This window comes from Aquarana catesbeiana, linkage group LG01 (assembly GCF_042186555.1).
Source record: "Aquarana catesbeiana isolate 2022-GZ linkage group LG01, ASM4218655v1, whole genome shotgun sequence".
Taxonomy (NCBI): Eukaryota; Metazoa; Chordata; class Amphibia; order Anura; family Ranidae; genus Aquarana; species Aquarana catesbeiana.
The window spans coordinates 274,272,040-274,290,038 of NC_133324.1; the positions used below are offsets into that span (position 1 = coordinate 274,272,040).

At 41.2% G+C, this 17,999-nt stretch overlaps 1 protein-coding gene across 6 annotated transcripts in view; it reads left to right on the plus strand.

Moving 5' to 3' along the window:
- The window catches only part of ARVCF (ARVCF delta catenin family member), a 1,066,482-nt gene that overhangs the window by 984,110 nt on the left and 64,373 nt on the right, over positions 1 to 17,999 (plus strand). For 5 of the 6 annotated variants that reach the window (XM_073628741.1, XM_073628766.1, XM_073628751.1 and 2 more), the window contains 3 exons: positions 3,366 to 3,483; positions 5,769 to 5,940; positions 8,837 to 8,854. In XM_073628741.1, the coding sequence (XP_073484842.1) occupies positions 3,366 to 3,483; positions 5,769 to 5,940; positions 8,837 to 8,854 (308 nt within the window). The remainder of the gene's footprint in view (positions 1 to 3,365; positions 3,484 to 5,768; positions 5,941 to 8,836; positions 8,855 to 17,999) is intronic. The other variant, XM_073628759.1, reaches the window with a different exon arrangement.

Genomic DNA, 17,999 nt, shown 5'->3' on the forward strand with positions numbered 1-17,999 from the left:
ATACCTACTGCGCAGGCGCAGTAGAGGGGGGAACTTATACGCCGAGCGGAACTTTCTCGGCAGAACACCGGCTCTCTGCATCCGAGACTGAGAGAGTGACTCAGCCCTGACCCCCGCTCCCGCCTCACTGGTTGTGATTGACAGCAGCGGATGCCAATGTCGACCGGAAACTCAGCCAGTCAGGAGGGCGAGCCTAAGGTCTCATGCACATCAGTGGATTGGGATCAGGCCGCACACCGAAAGTTTATTACCTTCATGTATAGAATGCATTTAGGTTAATAAAAACCTTTAGCCTTTACAACCACTTTAAGGCAGGCAGAGGTGCCACAGCTGCATAAAACAATGGGTAATTTAAAGGCAATAGGAAAAAAAAAGTGCTATTACCAGTAAGCAAACTACTAGTTTTTATGTGTAGATTCCCAGCTCTGATTTGTTGGTTCCCTAAACCAAAAAATTGTATCGCATACAAATAGAAGAGTAATGGTATACAAAACCATTATGAACCAGCCGTTTTTTTGTTGCTAGGAGTAACTCCTGGATTGCTACATACTGTGAGGATACAGTACTAGGACAGTTGAACATTAGTTTATTGTGGAGAGAATTTACCTTTCATCACACACACACACACGTTAATATAATTCACAGATTTTATTACTGCTATAGTTTGTGTCATGGTGAGACTTTGTATATGTTCAAGAAGCCAGATTGCCCATAATGTATGTACTATATAGGATTGGTTTAGAGAATTGGCTTATTCCTGGCTGAAATGGGTGCAGTATAAGGTTTAGGGTTTCAGTTGCTATAGTCAATGCTGCCTTTAATGCGAACAGTATTTCTTTTTTGATGGGATAATGCGGTACCACCCCTTCTTAACTGAATCATGGGGTGGTTCTCACTGTATCTCTTTTTGTTTTTTTGTTGCTTATGTTTTTGCTGGGTTTTCTTGTGAGTGTAGAACAGCTGTAAAGTCCATCTATTCACACAATAGACTAAAGCCTAGTACACATAGGCCAAATGTCTGCTGGTTTCCATTGAACCAGCCGACATTTGGCCCGTGTGTATGGCAGCCAGTCCGACATCGGATTGTTATTACAGCGGCTCCAACCTAAGCTGTCAGGTTTTTTTTTTTTTCGTTTAACCCGCTGGGTACTATCTACACAGCAATTGTGGTTCCGCAGTGGAAGATGGGACCCGTATTTTGAAATGCAAGTGTGGTATAGTGCGCTGTTTGTCCAGCTCCATAATGGTAGGCCCATACTTTCTTACCAACCTGGAGCTGGGGGAAGAGTCTACGGTAGCCTATGCATTGCATCCACACATGTAATACAGGGGTGCCGAACCTTTTGAAGCGTAAGGGCCACTTAAGCAACTTGGTAGCCAGTCGCGGGCCACAATGAGTGGAGGTCCATGTCCACTCTGCATATGGTGAGTGGACACCGACACAGCCTGCTCTACTCTGGGCCCTCTATTCGGTCCACCCAAACAGAAGGGAGTGGATCCCATTCTGGTTTTTTAGCGGATCAGATTGGAGGTAGGCGGATGTAAGCAGACACAAGTCCACCATAAAGGTGAATGGAGGGGTCTGATTGGCTCCATCTGAAAAACAGACAGGCGGACCCAATCGGACCGATTGTATGAAAGGGGCCTAAGAATACCTTCACACTGATGTGCTGCGATTTGCCTGCACTGCGAGTGCAGCGCAGTGCACCTGTGGCTTTCTTGCGGGTTAGCTGTACTTTGCCATAGACTTCTATTATATCCTGCAGGTGGGGTACACTTTCTGAAATCGCACCAAAACTCCTGCATTCAGGAGTTTTAGTGCACTTTCAGAAGGTGCACCAAACCCGCAGGTAATAACAGAAGTCTATGGCTCAGTGCAGGTAACCTCCAGGTGCATTGCGCTGCACCTGTGGATCGGTTCGAAAGCAGCCTAGCGTAACCAGTGCAGGGCTAGAACAGATATGCCCCTTGCTTATTTAACAAAAAAAAAAAAACTGACCTTTCAACACAATCTTCACTTCAGGAATCAACCTGCAGGTATCGATGGCTGTTGCTGTCTAAGGCAGAGTGCATTTGTGATACAGGAAGACTCTCTACTGCAGCTGCATACTTCCGCTACCGCCAGCTCCATTCTCAACACTAATGCTCTGGGATGACGAGTGGGGAACCTGTGATCTGGGCTTGCCAACCCGCCATCCCAGAGCAGGAGGTCGTGGGTCACATCAGAGGGCTCCGCAGGCCACATGTGGCTCATGGGCCTGCGGTGGGCACCCCTGATGTAATATGTGCACCTTTTTTTTTTTTTCTTTTTTGTTTTTTGGATGTATTTATTACATTTTTGCCAACAATGAACTATGCCTTTTGACAAAACAATTTTGTAATGTATATTTTTCCTTTTAGGTTCTGTATACCATTTTTTTTTTTTTTTATTCAAGAATAGGCAGTTGTCAAGGTGGATGTAAGATGTCTGCTATAATTTTATATTAGACTGCGTAATATTCACAATAGTTGGTATTCTACTTACATCTCCCAGTGTCAGTTTAAACTGTTGATATGAGTGTGCTTCATAAGTGTGCTTCATTTTTTTTTTTTTTTTAACCAATAGCCTTTTATAAACTAGGTCTTCTATAACACCATTTGTAAAGGAATCTCAACTGCCTGAATGCTGATGGTTGTGTGTAACTAAGATGTTCATTCTCTGCACTGGACGAGTGGGCTAAAACAATAAATGAGGTAATATGGAAGGAGAGAGCCCTATATATTAGAAGAGGGAACCTTAAGAAGTTTGAAAAGATGTGGAACCCGTGGTAGGAAAGCATAGGGTGCCAGGAATAAAGGGAAGGCTGTGGCCGGTAGGGGGTGGGTAAGGGAAGGGTGGGAGGGTTGGGGGAAGGGAAGGAAGGGGGAAGAGGGAAGGGAAAAGGAAAAAAAAAAGGAAAAGGAAAGCTTCCGATCGCCTTAGTGTACCATATGATGTATGTCCCTTTTCTAGTGGAGTATGTCCACGCGAACATGCAGGTGTTTTAATACAATATGATGTATGTAAATTAAGAATTGTTAATAAAGATTATTTAAGAAAAAAAAAAAAAGATGTTCATTCTCTGCTTGGAATGAAAGGGGTAGGTCATTGTCACTCTGAGTTTTCAGGCCTGTTTTTAGCACAGCAACAGTAAGGGCAAACCTAGTTCTAAACTGATGTCATAAAAAGAAAAAATCCTATCACTAGCCTATCAAAAATAATGATCATTGTCCTTTTCATTGCTGCGGAGAAAGTGATGGTTTTACATAATACCTTTATACTAATTAAATGTATAACAAAGAGAATATGAGCACTAACCTTACCATTTCTCTCCCTTATTTACTAGGAATGTGAGTTCAGATGGCGCAGAAGCTCGTAGGAGGCTGCGGGAGTGTGATGGGCTGGTGGACGCTTTACTACATGCGTTACAATCTGCTGTTAGTAAAAAGGACACAGACAACAAGGTGAGCTATTTCTCCTGGTATTGATGGTACATTACATGGGAGGGTTAGAAAGGAAAGTAATGTATTTTTAGAGGGCATATTTTGAGCTGTTACTGCTGTTTTCCTGGTAGCTATACAGTGTTTCTCACTTTAATTCCTTTACTTGCCTTTTCTTTGCTTCACCACCACTCCATTCGGGTGACACGAGCCGGAGAAGCCACCCTATGTAAGCAAAGAGTTGTGCAATTGTAGCTTACATGGAACTCTGGGCTCTCCCCGTGTGACTGGTCCTTAGTGATGGCCCCAATGCTGTGAAATGGTGTAAATCATATTTTCCTCCATACTGGGTATTTTTCTTTTTTCCCTTTCAGCTGAATGGAGTGGTGGAGGAGTTTTTTTTTTTTTTTTTTTTTTTTTTTTCAGGTGTTGAATTATTATATATTTAAGTTTTTACTGTTCAGTAACATTTGTGGCAAGAATTTGTAGATTAGCTAGTGGAGGCTAGGCAGATATTACTATTATTCTTCATTGCTACTTCACAACTTTTGAGATAAGATATCAGAAACACCGGGTGTGCCCTGTTTAAAGAGTAAGCAGACTCATAAACAGCTGAGGTTATTAATGAAAAATATATTTTATGTAGACTTGAGAAAACCATAAGATCTTCTTGGGACACCATGAACTTTGGTATTGTAAAAAGCACAGGCTGAAATGGCCCACATAAGTTCATTTCAAGCCATACAACATCCTTTAGTCTTTGTTTCTCCCAAATTCCAAAGCTGATATATTGCCAGCATGGGTCTGAATTACCGAGAGTATAGAAACTTCTACTTTGTTTCTGGATAGTGAAAGAATGAAGCATTAAGAGAAAAATCCCTGACCTGAAGAGATTAAAAACTGCATGATTATAGTATCTTCATTATACCATACCCGAGAGCCAAGTGCTTCCATTGGGTCTATGTGCTGTCTAACCCTTTTCTGCAGGTGGTAGCCAGCTCTTTAAAAGTTTGTAATGCCGGAGGTTTTACATGGGTTTCCTTGTCATGTGACCATTGTGATTGGCTGTCATGGTGAGCATGTGATTGGGAGACCATCCCAGTGGCTCCACTTCGTAAACGGCTACTGGGAGTTGTTGGTGACTGTACAGTCAGTGATGATGGTGCAGAGGGTGCACACTCCGAGCACAGAACAGTAATACCAACTGTACCCATATATGTGGCAGCTCACTGTTAAAGCTCACTGTTGAGTTAATACATATTTTCGTACACCCGGGTTTAAGGGGTGATGTAGTCAATCTACGGCTTTCCATACACCAGCGGGTTGAATGAAAAAAAATGTCTTGATTTCTCCATCCACAAACTCGATATGGATGGTGGCTTTCCTCCAGCTGTGCTGTTCTATTCTGGAAGAGGAAAATTTCCCACCATCAGAATACACTGACTATAGCGGGTGGCGCTGGTTGTACACAAATCGTTTGCATTTCAATCCCATGTATGGCTGGCTTTAAAGCGGTTGTATGCCCTGGGAATAAAAAAAACCTGTAAGGCAAAGGCTTAATTGGCTAGTATGCACCACATACTAGCTCATTATGAAATGCCTTAGAACGAAGCACCCACACTGCCTCCCGGTCACCGCTGAGGGAGCTGACATGTTCCCTCTGCGTTTCTTCTGGGTTCGTGGCTCCGGCCACTCCCATGCGTGCGCGCGGGAGTCCCCATTACGGCAAGGAGCTCTGAAATTCCGGCAGCATCTGCCAGACCTACAGAGCGCATGCGCCACTGATGTCAGCGGCTGCATGCAAGGTGAATATCCCCTAAACCATAAAGGTTAAGGAGATATTCATTTTACCTACAGGTAAGCCTTATTATAGGCTTACCCGTAGGTAAAAATGTGCAAGCGGGGTGTACAACCACTTTAAGTAGAAATCCTGAACCTTAGCTTTCAGCACTGTGAATTAACACATAATAATAATTAATAATAATTTATTATTATACAGGATTTATATAGTGGAAACAATTTACACAGCGCTTTACAATATAAATAACAGTGTAGCAGGAAGGATAGTATACAATAATTCTACCAGTTCATTGTGATATGAGGCTTGGTATTGATGAAAATAGATACTTGTTTTTAATACTGTATTCATAGGCCCTAGGGATAATTGCACACAATGTGTGTGAACTTAGCTGTGTTGGCATAAGCATTTTAGAATGAAACTGTGAGCAGATTTTAACAATTGATATGTGTTGCCTGTTTTTTTTTTCACATTTCATCACTTAAAGGTTATTTTTATCCTTTGCTTCCAGTCTGTGGAAAACTGTGTGTGTATCATGCGTAACCTTTCTTATCACGTCCACAAAGAGGTGCCGGGAGCAGACAGATTCCATGACTTGGACAGTACAATGCAAAGCGGGATTGGCGGACAGCAAAAGAAAAAGAAAGATGATGCTGGTTGCTTTGGAGGCAAAAAAGCTAAAGGTAACTGATGGGTACCATGTAAGCTGCCTTTTTATACTTTTCATACTCGTGAGCATCACTTCCTGCAATCCCAACACATGCAATACTGTCATTTCCATGCATTGTTCTTTTTTTTTTATCCCCGTTCACTAAAGGTTTTAGCACATGGCTCTGCAGAATTTATCATATACATGTTATGTTGTCAATTTTAGCACTATGCTGTATGCCAGTTCCCATTGTTATCACATAAAAAGAAAAATATAATTAGTTACTGTCCATTAGGGGATAGTGCGAATGGGTACCACTGAGACTGAATATCAATTCGTAAGAAATGGAGGCCTACATGTGGAAATTATTTGAACGTTTTTATGCAACAAAAAAATGTAAAAAAACTCACGCAGGTTTATGAATTGACTTGTAGGGTCTTATATGAATTAATGGCAGGTGGGTATGTGTGTTCAAATGACTTGTCTCCTGACCGAATAAGCCCTTTACAATGCATATTTATGCTTGTATAAATGATGTACTTTACTGTACATTTTTAGACTGTTAAGGCACGCTCAGTCGTTATACAGAACAGAATAGTATTTCGACAGCAATGAACTATGGAGCTGATAATGATCTATTTGCTCACAAATTAAACAAAAGTGCTTGCCTGCCTCTGTTGTCTGTCACCCACCCTTAACTTGTTATCACCAAAACTTGGCCAAAGTCTGGCCTGCTTGGGCTTGCTCTGCCCGTGTTTGTAGAGGCCGCATTCCAGCTACATTCCTTGCCATGCTCTGTCGCAAGTGTGTTATGGCTCCTGTGTCTGTCTGCGGGTCTTGCTCCAGCCCCATTATAATGAATGACAGCACATTCACACAACTTAACATAGTGCGGTCTGTAGAACTGTACCAGTATAATAATGGGGAAAAGGCAAGTATCACTTTCTGTAATAGAAGCTTGATGCAGGCTAGCAATTTGATTTACATGCTGTGCCCCAGCTATTTACTCAAATTTTAAATTACCATGGCATGTTTTATTTATTTTGGTTACATTTATCTTTTGATCTTTTTCAATAGCATGTTTGTTACTTAAAATAACACCACAGCAAAGAAAAAAAAAATCGGAATTGGCAGTGTAGTATAGATTAATACATGGTGCATGTTGCTGTGGGTTACTGTGCAGCATTTGTTTTCTCTGTGTTATAATATAAAATCTAGTTGTGAAACCAAAACTTGATTTCTAAAATTTAACAATTCCTGAGTGTGAGCTGTGTTTTTAGAAAGTTTACGAAATGACTACAATCAATAAGCTGTTTTTGTACATTAGTGCATAAATGAAAGTATAACTTAAATCAAACCTTTTTTTTATTTAGATGTACCTGGGTAAAGTTTAGAACCTGTCTGGGTCCTTTTTTTTTCAGCTTTTAGGAGACCGTCTCTCTCTCTGGGACTGGAAGTGAAAAGAAATCTCCCCAACAGGGGTGCAGACAACAATAACAGCCAAACGCTTTTCAACACTACTAGAAAAAAATGATTGCTCTTTGTGAGCTCCCAAAGCAGAGATTTCACCTTACTTGCTGTCTATGTGACCACCACAGTGGTTTTACAATCAGATAATTGCTATACAGTAAATGCCTTTTTAAATACCGGTACCGGTACAGTAGGGACCAGCCGAGATTTGATTCAGGTCTAGGACAGGCTGATTATATCCAAGTTGGTCCATTGATCGACTTGGGTACAACCAGTATGTCAGACTTTTAGCAAACAATTATTGCCAGCGGCTATAGCCAATAGCAGTAATCACCGTTCTCCTGGCAGATCCAAGAATGGATCCTCTAGAACACTTTTGTGACTAAGCTGATTACATTTACACCTAAACTCTTAACTAGTAAAGTCAGCCATAGACTGATCGAGATTTGGCCGGTTCAGCAGGAAGCAGCCAAATTTTGATCAGTCTATGGGCAGGCTGGTTGTAGTGAAGTTGATCCATCAGTTGACTACAGTACAACCCGCCTGTTGGGTTAGCTTTCACCTGATCACTGCTAGTGACTAGAGCTGTGAACAGAGATCGTTGTATTGGGGGGGGGGGGAGCTCCCTGGGGCAGAACACAATAGCGCTACGGGACAGATTCACCCATCAATGCTGTCTGTGTTGATGCGGGAATCGTGCAATTTTCTTTCCTTCAGCCTGTGTTTGAAGGAAGGATAATTGCATAATGTATGGCCTGCTTAACTTTACAGAGTAGAAAACGGCTACTCCAACATCACCTTGCATAACAGAACATGGAACTTGTCCTTGCATTTGTTTTTTTTTTTGTTTTTACTTTTTTACCGGTCTAGTATAGATCTCTTATAGATGAGTAAGCCATGCATGCCAACCATGGCACTGTTTATGAAGGAACTTAAGCAGTCTGACAGCTTTTATCCAAACTAATTTTTAGTTCTACTGTTTACATTATAGAAAACCCAGCTGTAGTGTAAAGCTACCCATACGCTAGTAGAATTTCAAACTAATGTTTGTACCAACAGTTGTACGAAAGTTCTCAGTACATTTGACTTGCCAAATGTTTTGAAAGTAATTTGACATTTAGTTTGCTTTTAACATTCAGTTTTGGAATGAATTGACTTTACTAAATGAAAACCACATTCACTGTTGGAAATTCATTTGTTCGAGGAAATTTTTTTCATTCTGCTGCTTTAATTTTCCTGTTGCTTCGATCAAAGCCAACATTGATTTGACCCTACTAATGATTGGAAAATCAAACCTTGAAATTAAAAATTTCAGATAATGTCTACTAGTGTATGGCCAGCTTAAGGCCTTAGGTGTACAGTCTACAGGTTTACAGATCTGCATTGTTGTGATTCATCTGCCTACTTTTCTCTGTCCCTCCTGTAATTCACCTTTCTTCTCTTGCTTTCCTGCTTATTAGAGGAATGGTTTAACCAAGGTGAGTCTGTAGCTTATTCTGCTTTACCCCACCTTCACCTTCCGTGTCTCTGTGATTTTATAGATGATTAGATTTGGATTTATTTCCCAGGTCTGCTTGCTTTACAGAACCAGTCATTTAATGTGTTTTTTTTATTTGTTTTGTTGGGTTATACACCATAATTCAACTGGCAGTTTCCTTTATATAGAAGATCCTGCTTGTCTCTACTGACTTAATTTATTGTTCCAGGTGACAGGCCTGCACAGGCGCCAGCAAAATTCTGTTGCTGAGTTGCTGTTGCTAAAAGCCTGTTATTCTGGAATCTGCCTAAGACACAAATCTGGCACAATTTTTTTTTTTTTTTTTTTCTATCATATTTATACAACAACAAATTGAAACTGTTATGGCTTCTATGCAGTACACATGGGCATTTTTACTTGATCACTTGTTAAAGTGGTATAAACCCAAAACTAAAAATGTAAAATATTGTAGCTTACCAATCCTTAGATGTGGCGGTTGCATCAGTTTTCTTTTTTAGGCTTATTTCCCTCTGGTTTTACCTGATGATCTGGCCAGTAACACACCCTCCTGTATTAGAGTGCTCTCATTCTGGATGAATGAGCACAGGGAGCACCTTTGGCCAACAGCATTGTCCGTCTGGTGGAGGGGAGTGTTAGATGTACTAGCATATTTAATTACACTAAACAAATTGAAGCCAAACTCCAGTAAATATTTTATAAGCAGTTACAGCAAGTTTTTCCCAAAACATCTTTCAGGACAGCACCCGCAAGATCATGGCTCCTCCTCCAACAGGAAACACCTCATCATTCCAAGCTTTAACAGGAGGCCTCCACGCAGCTTCCTTCAGTTTTTTGTGTTTCCTCCAGCCAGAGAAACGCTTCTGGTGGGAGCCATGATCTCTCAGGGCTTTTCCTGGTAGACAAAAGGTTCTCACCTGTTCGTTGTTTTCTGTTTAGGAGAGTGATCCTCCCTCTTGCTGGATGGTCCCGTGGGCTATCTCTCCCCTTCCATGCTCTGGAAGAGTCTGTACTGCCTGGGGGTGCTGCCCTTTTTTGCTTCAGATGGGACGGTTGAGGTGGTTTCCAGCTGGCCGCCCGCATCGCGGGACGGCGGCGGTACAAGCCTAGCAGCCACCATTGTTCTGGTGGCTGAGGAGAGTCCTCAGCCACATCCTGTACAGGAAGAGGCAGCACTTCTGGGTGCAGCGTTATTTCTAGCCGCAAAGCGCAGGGGACGAGGGCAGGGTCACATGGTGCTCTTCTGGTTCTGGGTCAGCGCAGCAGCGTTTTTGAATCTCGGAACTGGCCTTCTTTCAGCCACGCGACCGCAGTGCACTCTGCAATGGAGGATGCAGCGGTTAAGGGAGCAAGCCAAGGCCAAGGTAAGGGACTGTGTTCCTTTTTTTTTTTTTACTCCAGATGGATCAGATTCAGAAGAGGAGGAAAATGAAGCAGATGCCGCCTCTAAATACAAGTTGTCACTAGAAGAGGTAGGAGGACTCTTGAAAGTAATCCACGCTACCTTGGGGATAGAGGAGAAAAGGAGCTCTCACTGCACGACCGCATGTACGCTGGGCTAGGAGACCCAAAAGGCCATACTTTTCCAGTACATTCTATAATCACAGACACTATTAAAAAAGAATGGCTGGAACCAGAGAAGAAGCCGTTTTTTCTCGGGCCCACAAAAGAAGATTCCCGTTTGAGGAAAATTCTAAATCTATCTGGAATAAGGTTCAAAAACTGGATTCCGCTTTCTCGCAGGTCTCAAATCAACTGACCTTGCCTTTGAAGATATGGGCACGCTAAAGGAGCCCATAGATAAAAGGATGGACCTACTTCTTAATAGGGCCTGGCAATCGGTGATGAACAATCTGAAGCTGGCAATGGCAACAACATGTGTTGCCAGGAATTTAGAGCACTGGATTAAACAAATGAAGACCCACATCACTGCGGATTCCCCAAAACAAGAGATTTTGGACTCCTTTACAACCTTATCTGCAGCAGTGTCATATATTGCAGATGCCTCGGCAGAGTCCATACGCATGTCGGCTAGGTCCGCAGCATTGACAAACTCTGCTAGGAGGGCTTTATGGTTAAAAATCTGGCCCGGGGACACAGCATCAAAAAACAGGCTGTGTAGCATTCCCTTCGCAGGCAATTTGCTGTTTGGATCAGAGCTAGAATCCATTCTTGACCGAAAGGCCGATAAAAAGAAATTGTTTCCAGTAAAAAAGAAGCAGGTGCAGACCCATAAACGTTTTTTCGGCCTCAGAAAGGACAGCAGGAAGGTAAAATGCAGGGAAAAAGGAAACCATGGTCTTTCCAGAAGCCCAAAGGTAGGAGTAGAGTGCTCTTCAATCCTCCTGCGACTTCCGGAAAGTCGCAGTGACTCCTTTTTCCCAGTCGGAGGAAGGCTCCAGGAGTTTCTTCTGCAGTGGAGAGAGACATTACACCAAATTAATTTATTGTAAACATGCTCTCCCAGGGTTATGTGATGGAATTCACGAAAGAACCTCCAAAAAGATTCTTGGTGACAAACGCACCAAGGTATCCAGCCAAGGCTCTCGCCATGAAGTCCCTAATCCAGAACTGAGATCCCAGAGAGTCATTCTTCCAGTCCCTACAAGGGAGTTCTTCTAAGGGTTCTACTCGCACGTATTCCTCATTCAGAAACCCTCAGGAAAGTTCCGGCTCATTTTAAAAATCAAAATGCTAAATCGATCGGTAGCCTACAGAAGATTTCAGATGGATTCCGCTTTTTCAGTCAAAAACCTCCTGAAGCAAGGGCCAATGACAGCTGATCACATGATGTAAACAAAAGATCGGTAATCGGCTTTTTTTTCTACTCATGCTGTCAGCGTGAGTAGAAAAAAAAGCCGATCACCGGCTCGGATACGAGGGACATCGGTCCCGAAGTGGAAGAGGCACATCTGCCTCATCTGTGCCCACAAATGCCACCTATCAGTGCCCACAAGTGCCAGCTATCAATGCCCACCAGTAGTGCCAATCAGTGCCACCTAGCAGTGCTGCCTATAAGCGTAACTGATAGTGCCCATCACTGCCGCCCATCAGTGCCCATCACTGCCCCTTATTGGTGCCCATCAGTGCCGCCTCATCAGCGTACATCAATGAAGGAGAAAAATTACCTGTTTTAAATTGTTTATAACAAAATATAAAATTTTTTTTTTTTTTTTTTTTTTTAAATTCAGTTTTTTTACAGTTTTTTACATTTTTTTTAAAATAAAAACCGCAGAGGTGATCAAATACCACCAAAAGAAAGCTCTATTTGTGGGGAAAAAATTATAAAAATTTAATTTGGGTACAGTGTTGTATGACCGCGCAATCGTCATTCAAAGTGCGTCATCGCTGAAAGCTGAAAATTGGTCTGGATAGTCACAGTCACAGAGCCAGTGCAGGCTCTGAGAAGATCCCGACCATATGGTTGGGATCTACTCAGAAGCCTGGACTGGCGACGTGGGACAGAATGCAGCATCAGATCGATGCTGCATCCACCTAGATGTGTATGTGTTTTTTTGGGGGGGTTTCAGCTGTTTAAATTTTAGATCAGTTTGATCAGTTTGAGGAGGTTCTTAGATCATTCAATGGCTCCCATTTGCTGCTACTCTTAAATGTGTGTGCCTCAGACACATAGCTATCCTTGAGAGTTAAGGCTGCAATCGTACAACAATTTGTTGGTAAATCAGTTTACAGATACCCATTCTTGACTGGTAACCTTAAAAGGCTACTTGGCAAGTAGATTTTTTTTTTTTTTTTTTTTTTTTATTTTTTTTTTTTTTTTAGCTCTCGCATGTGTTCTTTTCATATGGCATTTTGTCTTTCAGTGTATGTTGTGTAAGAGTTGCCAATAAGTGTGTGTATGGTTTCCTCAAACCAATGTCAGATAAAAATCCATGACTTCCTAGAGATATACGCAGTCATAGTGCTGTGACCGTGTTAAGCTAACCATAATTCATTGCTTGCGTTTTGGATCTTCTTACATATAGAGTCTGATGTACGTTGTTTGTTAAACTCCAAAATGTTTGTAAAAGCCGCAATACCCCACCAACTATTTTACTCATTATATTGTGGAAAGTATCAGTATGCTGTAAACAAATCAAAGACTGCACATTTCAGATATTCACCCACCCAGTGGATCCAGCATTGTCCAGCTAAGATCTTCTTCTTTTCTGGTAGCGCTCGATCCCACATTGCAATGTTTTTGGTGTGATGTCATAGAGAAGCTTCCGGCTCTTGTAGGTTCAGCTGTTGTGCCTCCCAATGACACACTGCTAGGCCCACCCCTCCTTCACTGAATGAAAGGCTATGCCTCCAGGGACATGTGACCTGTATATCCCAGGAGGCAGAGGGAGGACCGTGCATGTAATTTGCCTAGGTGGTTTACATGCAAGGGGAGTGGGGCCGGATAATTTTGTAAATAAAGAAAATATTGTATTTCGTGAACCAGAGAAGGGATAATGTTATTGATGGTGGAGATCTGCTTTTACACATCTTTAACCATCATTCAATTCTATTGGAACAGTTTTTACATTTCTCACACACGATAAAATTTCAATTTTTGCTAGAAAATTTAAAAACCCCAAACAATTTTATATATTTTCTAAAAGCGGCGGCCCTGTAGAATAAAATTATGGCAGCTTTTTTTTATTTTGTGCATTACATTTGTGCAACTGTTTATGAAACACATTTTTAGGAAGAAAAATATACTCAAATTAATTTTAACACACACAAACACAGAATAGAATACTATTTTTTAGGGAAATAAAAAAAAAAGATGGGGTTGGGTCAAGTAAATGGACACCAAGTGTGTCAAAACACGAAATTGTATGCACCCGTGAAATGGTCTAAAACTATGGTACCTAAAATTTTCCATAGGTGTAATGCCCCATACACATGGTCGGACTTTGTTCGGACATTCCGACAATGAAATCCTAGGATTTTTTCCGACGGATGTTGGCTCAAACTTGTCTTGCATACACACAGTCACACAAAGTTGTTGGAAAATCCGATCGTTCTAAACGCGGTGACGTAAAACACGTACGTCGGGACTATAAACGGGGCAGTGGCCAATTGCTTTCATCTCTTTATTTATTCTGAGCATGCGTGGCACTTTGTCCATCGGATTTGTGTACACACGATCGGAATTTCCGACAACGGATTTTTTTGTCAGAAAATTTTATATCCTGCTCTCAAACTTTGTGTGTTGGAAAATCCGATGGAAAATGTGTGATGGAGCCTACACATGGTCGGAATTTCCGACAACAAGGTCCTATCACTCATTTTCCATCGGAAAATCCGACCGTGTGTACGGGGCATAAGATATCAGGGAATGGGTGTTCCTTAAGCTACTCCTGTTCAGCATTTTAAAGCCTTTAAAAGTTATCAATTTAAAGCTAACCATTAATTATGGACCTAGAATTATTGCTCTCTCTCTGATGTTTGTGGCGATACCTCACATGTGTAATGTTATCGCTGTTTACATACAGGCCCTACGTTTGCATTCATATGTGTTCGCAGAGGGGGGATTCTTTTGAATTTTATAATTTTTCCATTTATTTTATTACAATTTTTTTTTAACATTTATTTTTCTATTTAAAGCGGGGTTCCACCCAAATTTTGAACAATATCTGTATGTATTCTCTTCCTTGCCTAGATGCTGACATGCCGTTTAAAAAATTTTAAATCGCTGTAATTACCTTTTATTTTTCTATTCTTCTTTGCACTTCCTGGTTCTCCTCCCGTGGGAGTAGGCGTGTTTCTAGCCTCTCCCAGACTCCTGGGAGCTAGTCTCAGGCTTCCCAGGATGCCACTGAGCATGTGCGGGAACGAGCGGTGAACGCTGGGAGCACAGCATTCACCACATCCAGGAAATAAATGCTTGTGGGCTTCAAATGCCCACAATGAAGATGGAAACCGCCTGCAGTGAATAATATAAGTTATTCTTTCCGACGAAATCTGACACAGGCGGACATATTACACACAATATGTGAGTATGTAATGCTGAGAAGAAAAGTTTGTGAATTAACTCAAATAAAAAAAACGATAGATAGGTGGACCCCCGCTTTAACAATGTTGCTGTCACAAGGGGGCTAACAAGCATAGCATGGGCAGCTTAGAGGTCCCCTTTATGGACACGGTAGGGGTTCAATAGGTGCACTTATCAGGAGGTAGCCTGCAGCAACTTTCCATTCCTCTTTGCTATGACTGAATGCCAGCTTATTCTGAACTGTCAAAGCTCTGCCACTGCCTGGGAGCGAGGAAGCCTGCTTTTCCTCCTGTACTCTCCACACATTTCCATTGGCCAGTAAGGCAGCCCATCATAGTGATGCACCAATAGGAATTTGTCACTTGGACGAGGGAGGAGTGTTGGGGGAATGTAGGGGAGGCTGTTCGGTGAGAGTGGCAGTCTGAGACTGCCGAAAAGTGTCAGAACTTTTGTCTTTTTAGTGTGGCCCAGCACTTGGACAAAGAAAATTGCTTCTGAGTGCCTGAACTTTATACCTTCTGCTTTTCTACCACTGTCTTTAATACACAAATGGGAGTTCCTTATGTACTTCATATGCTCCATAATCTTCAGGTTCTTGACTGCATTGAATTGAGAGCAATCGGCAGTGGAAGGATTAATTGAATTGTACATAGGCACTTAAAAATGGAGATTGATGCAAGTAAATAAACAAATTCCTTTTAAATTTGAGTGCAAAATAAAAAGGTGAATCTATCCTAATGATATAAATAATGTACATACTAAAAATGTTGCCTGAATGTTGTTAATGCAGCTAATCAAGCACAGATTATGCTTGATTATTTGTATACCTGGCTACAGCAGCCTAGGAATGACTGCTGTGAACCTGAAAGTAATGAAATGCTTATCGTTTCCGGGCTCATTCATCGTGTTGGAGATCTGGGAATGGATGTTCCTTGAGCCTACTCCTGCTCAGCAATCTGTATCATGAAGCATTGAGTGAGCATCACCTTCTCAGTACTGTAAAAGTGATCAGCAGCTCTACAGCCTGGATCACTTTTACATAACGGCCAATTGCTGGCTAAAAAAAAAAATTGAGCTTCCAGCAGCTATTTTAACCCATTGAATACCAGGAAAAAATGTACCTTGGTAAAAAGGGGTTAAAGAATCATTGTTTCAGATCGCTGTAGAAATTGAGAGATCGGCTTTGTTAATGTGCTAAGCAAAGAAAGCCGCTAGCATTAGCATCCAGCTAAAGTGAACAATGACACCCCTTTGTAAAATGTAACACACGTTCATTAATCACTTTATTACCACTGGGATTAACCCGTTCACAACAAAAATCATTTTCCAGGTTTGGATTTGTAGCAGTATAACAACTACTTCTTTGTACTTTTAAGTCTTTGTAAAAGCATTTGATATTATGCTTAGCACAGCTGGTTCGCTTTTCATACCATGGATTTAAAAATAGATATTTTTTTTTGGCCATGTGACCAATGTATGAACAAAGAAAATTGCACTTTCTTGGTCCCACCATAAATATATAATGAAACCAGCAGAACTGTGTGTTTACTTCCCTGCAGCAAATACCTAAATGGCTCCTAGGCATAAGATGACAGTTCTTGATGGAGCAAGACTGGATAACAATCTCATGTCTATGGTGGAAGGCAGATCTCCTCTAGGAATCCTCTGTCATGAATAATGTTGATGGGAAAACATTTTCCCAAATGCTATAGTTTTCCCCACATTGAGGTTGAATATGTATTTATTAAATTTGAATGAAAATACAATAGAAGAGAGAGATTTGAAGATGGTAATCATCAACTCTGCAGTAACAAAGGTGTACAGCAATATAATCATGAAAAAAATAGCCATACAATGTGTATATATATATATGTGTGTGTGTGTGTGTGTGTGTGTGTGTGTGTGTATATATATAGTGCGAAAATCAGGGGAAGGTGTAGTTAGGTCCCCAGGACCGTGATCGCGCTTCGGGTAGGACAAAATTGGCAAACAGTAATTAACATTGGCCCACCAGGGGCCTATTAGGGAGTCGAAGGGGTTCTCCCCAAATGAATTGGCACTGGAGGAGTAATGTAGCGTACACACTCTGTTTCTCAGAGATTGAACATCCTAAAATACTCCAAAAAGAACTTTTTTTTTTTTTTTTTCTTTAATGGAACTTTTCCTATCCAAGATTACTGGTTAAAAACACATCAGTCACCTTTTGTATTGGATATTTAGTATGATTTTGTATGATCTAGCACCAGTCACTTTATAGAATTCATAGTACTGGACATTTTGTATGATTCTGTATGATTTAGCAGCAGTCACTTTATGACATTTATAGCACTGGTTTAGCACAAATGCACTTTGTGGAAATAATTGAAGTATTTTCTGTTGATATTTCACTTTTATTACAATGTGATTATTAGTAACCGAGTACCAGTCACAGATTCCAGATCTAAAACACTCACGTTATTTTAAAACATATAGGTTTTTTTTTTTTTTGTTTCACTCATAAATATAATTTTTAAGAATAATATTCTAGATCTATAGGAGTTATGTACACCAGGTAATATATAGTGGAATTGTCCACTAATAGAAAAAAAATGTTTTCTAACCCCACAAGGGCAACGCCATAACTACTCCTGCTTTTTACCAAATTCTAATACACTCCACTTAGGTGGTATTGTATCTGTAGAGGCAGCAGCCCCATATCCTAACTACACTCAACCACTGCGCAGATTTACCCCATACATCTGTCGGACTTTTGTAGCCGAAAAAAGTCCGACCATGTGTATGCGGCATTAGCCTGCACCAGCCTACTCATTTCACCTGCATTAACATAAACACACATAGACATGGCAAAACTATCCTTACATGTGTATAAAACACTGCACAGTACTCTAGAGATTTGCTGCCCTGAGGTTGGTAGTATCATATGTGACCACTATCTAATATCCATGATTATCCAAAGCAAGAATCGTTTTATCAAAGGCAAACGTAAATTCAAAGGAAGAGTGAGGCAAAATAAGGAGGGTGGCTCTCCCAGATGTCAAGTCACACTCTGACCACAAAATTCAGGTGGATATTTGGAAACACAACCAAAAGCAGCAGCGGCTGTAAAGGCATTAGTCATTTTATGATGTGGATCTACAGCAAG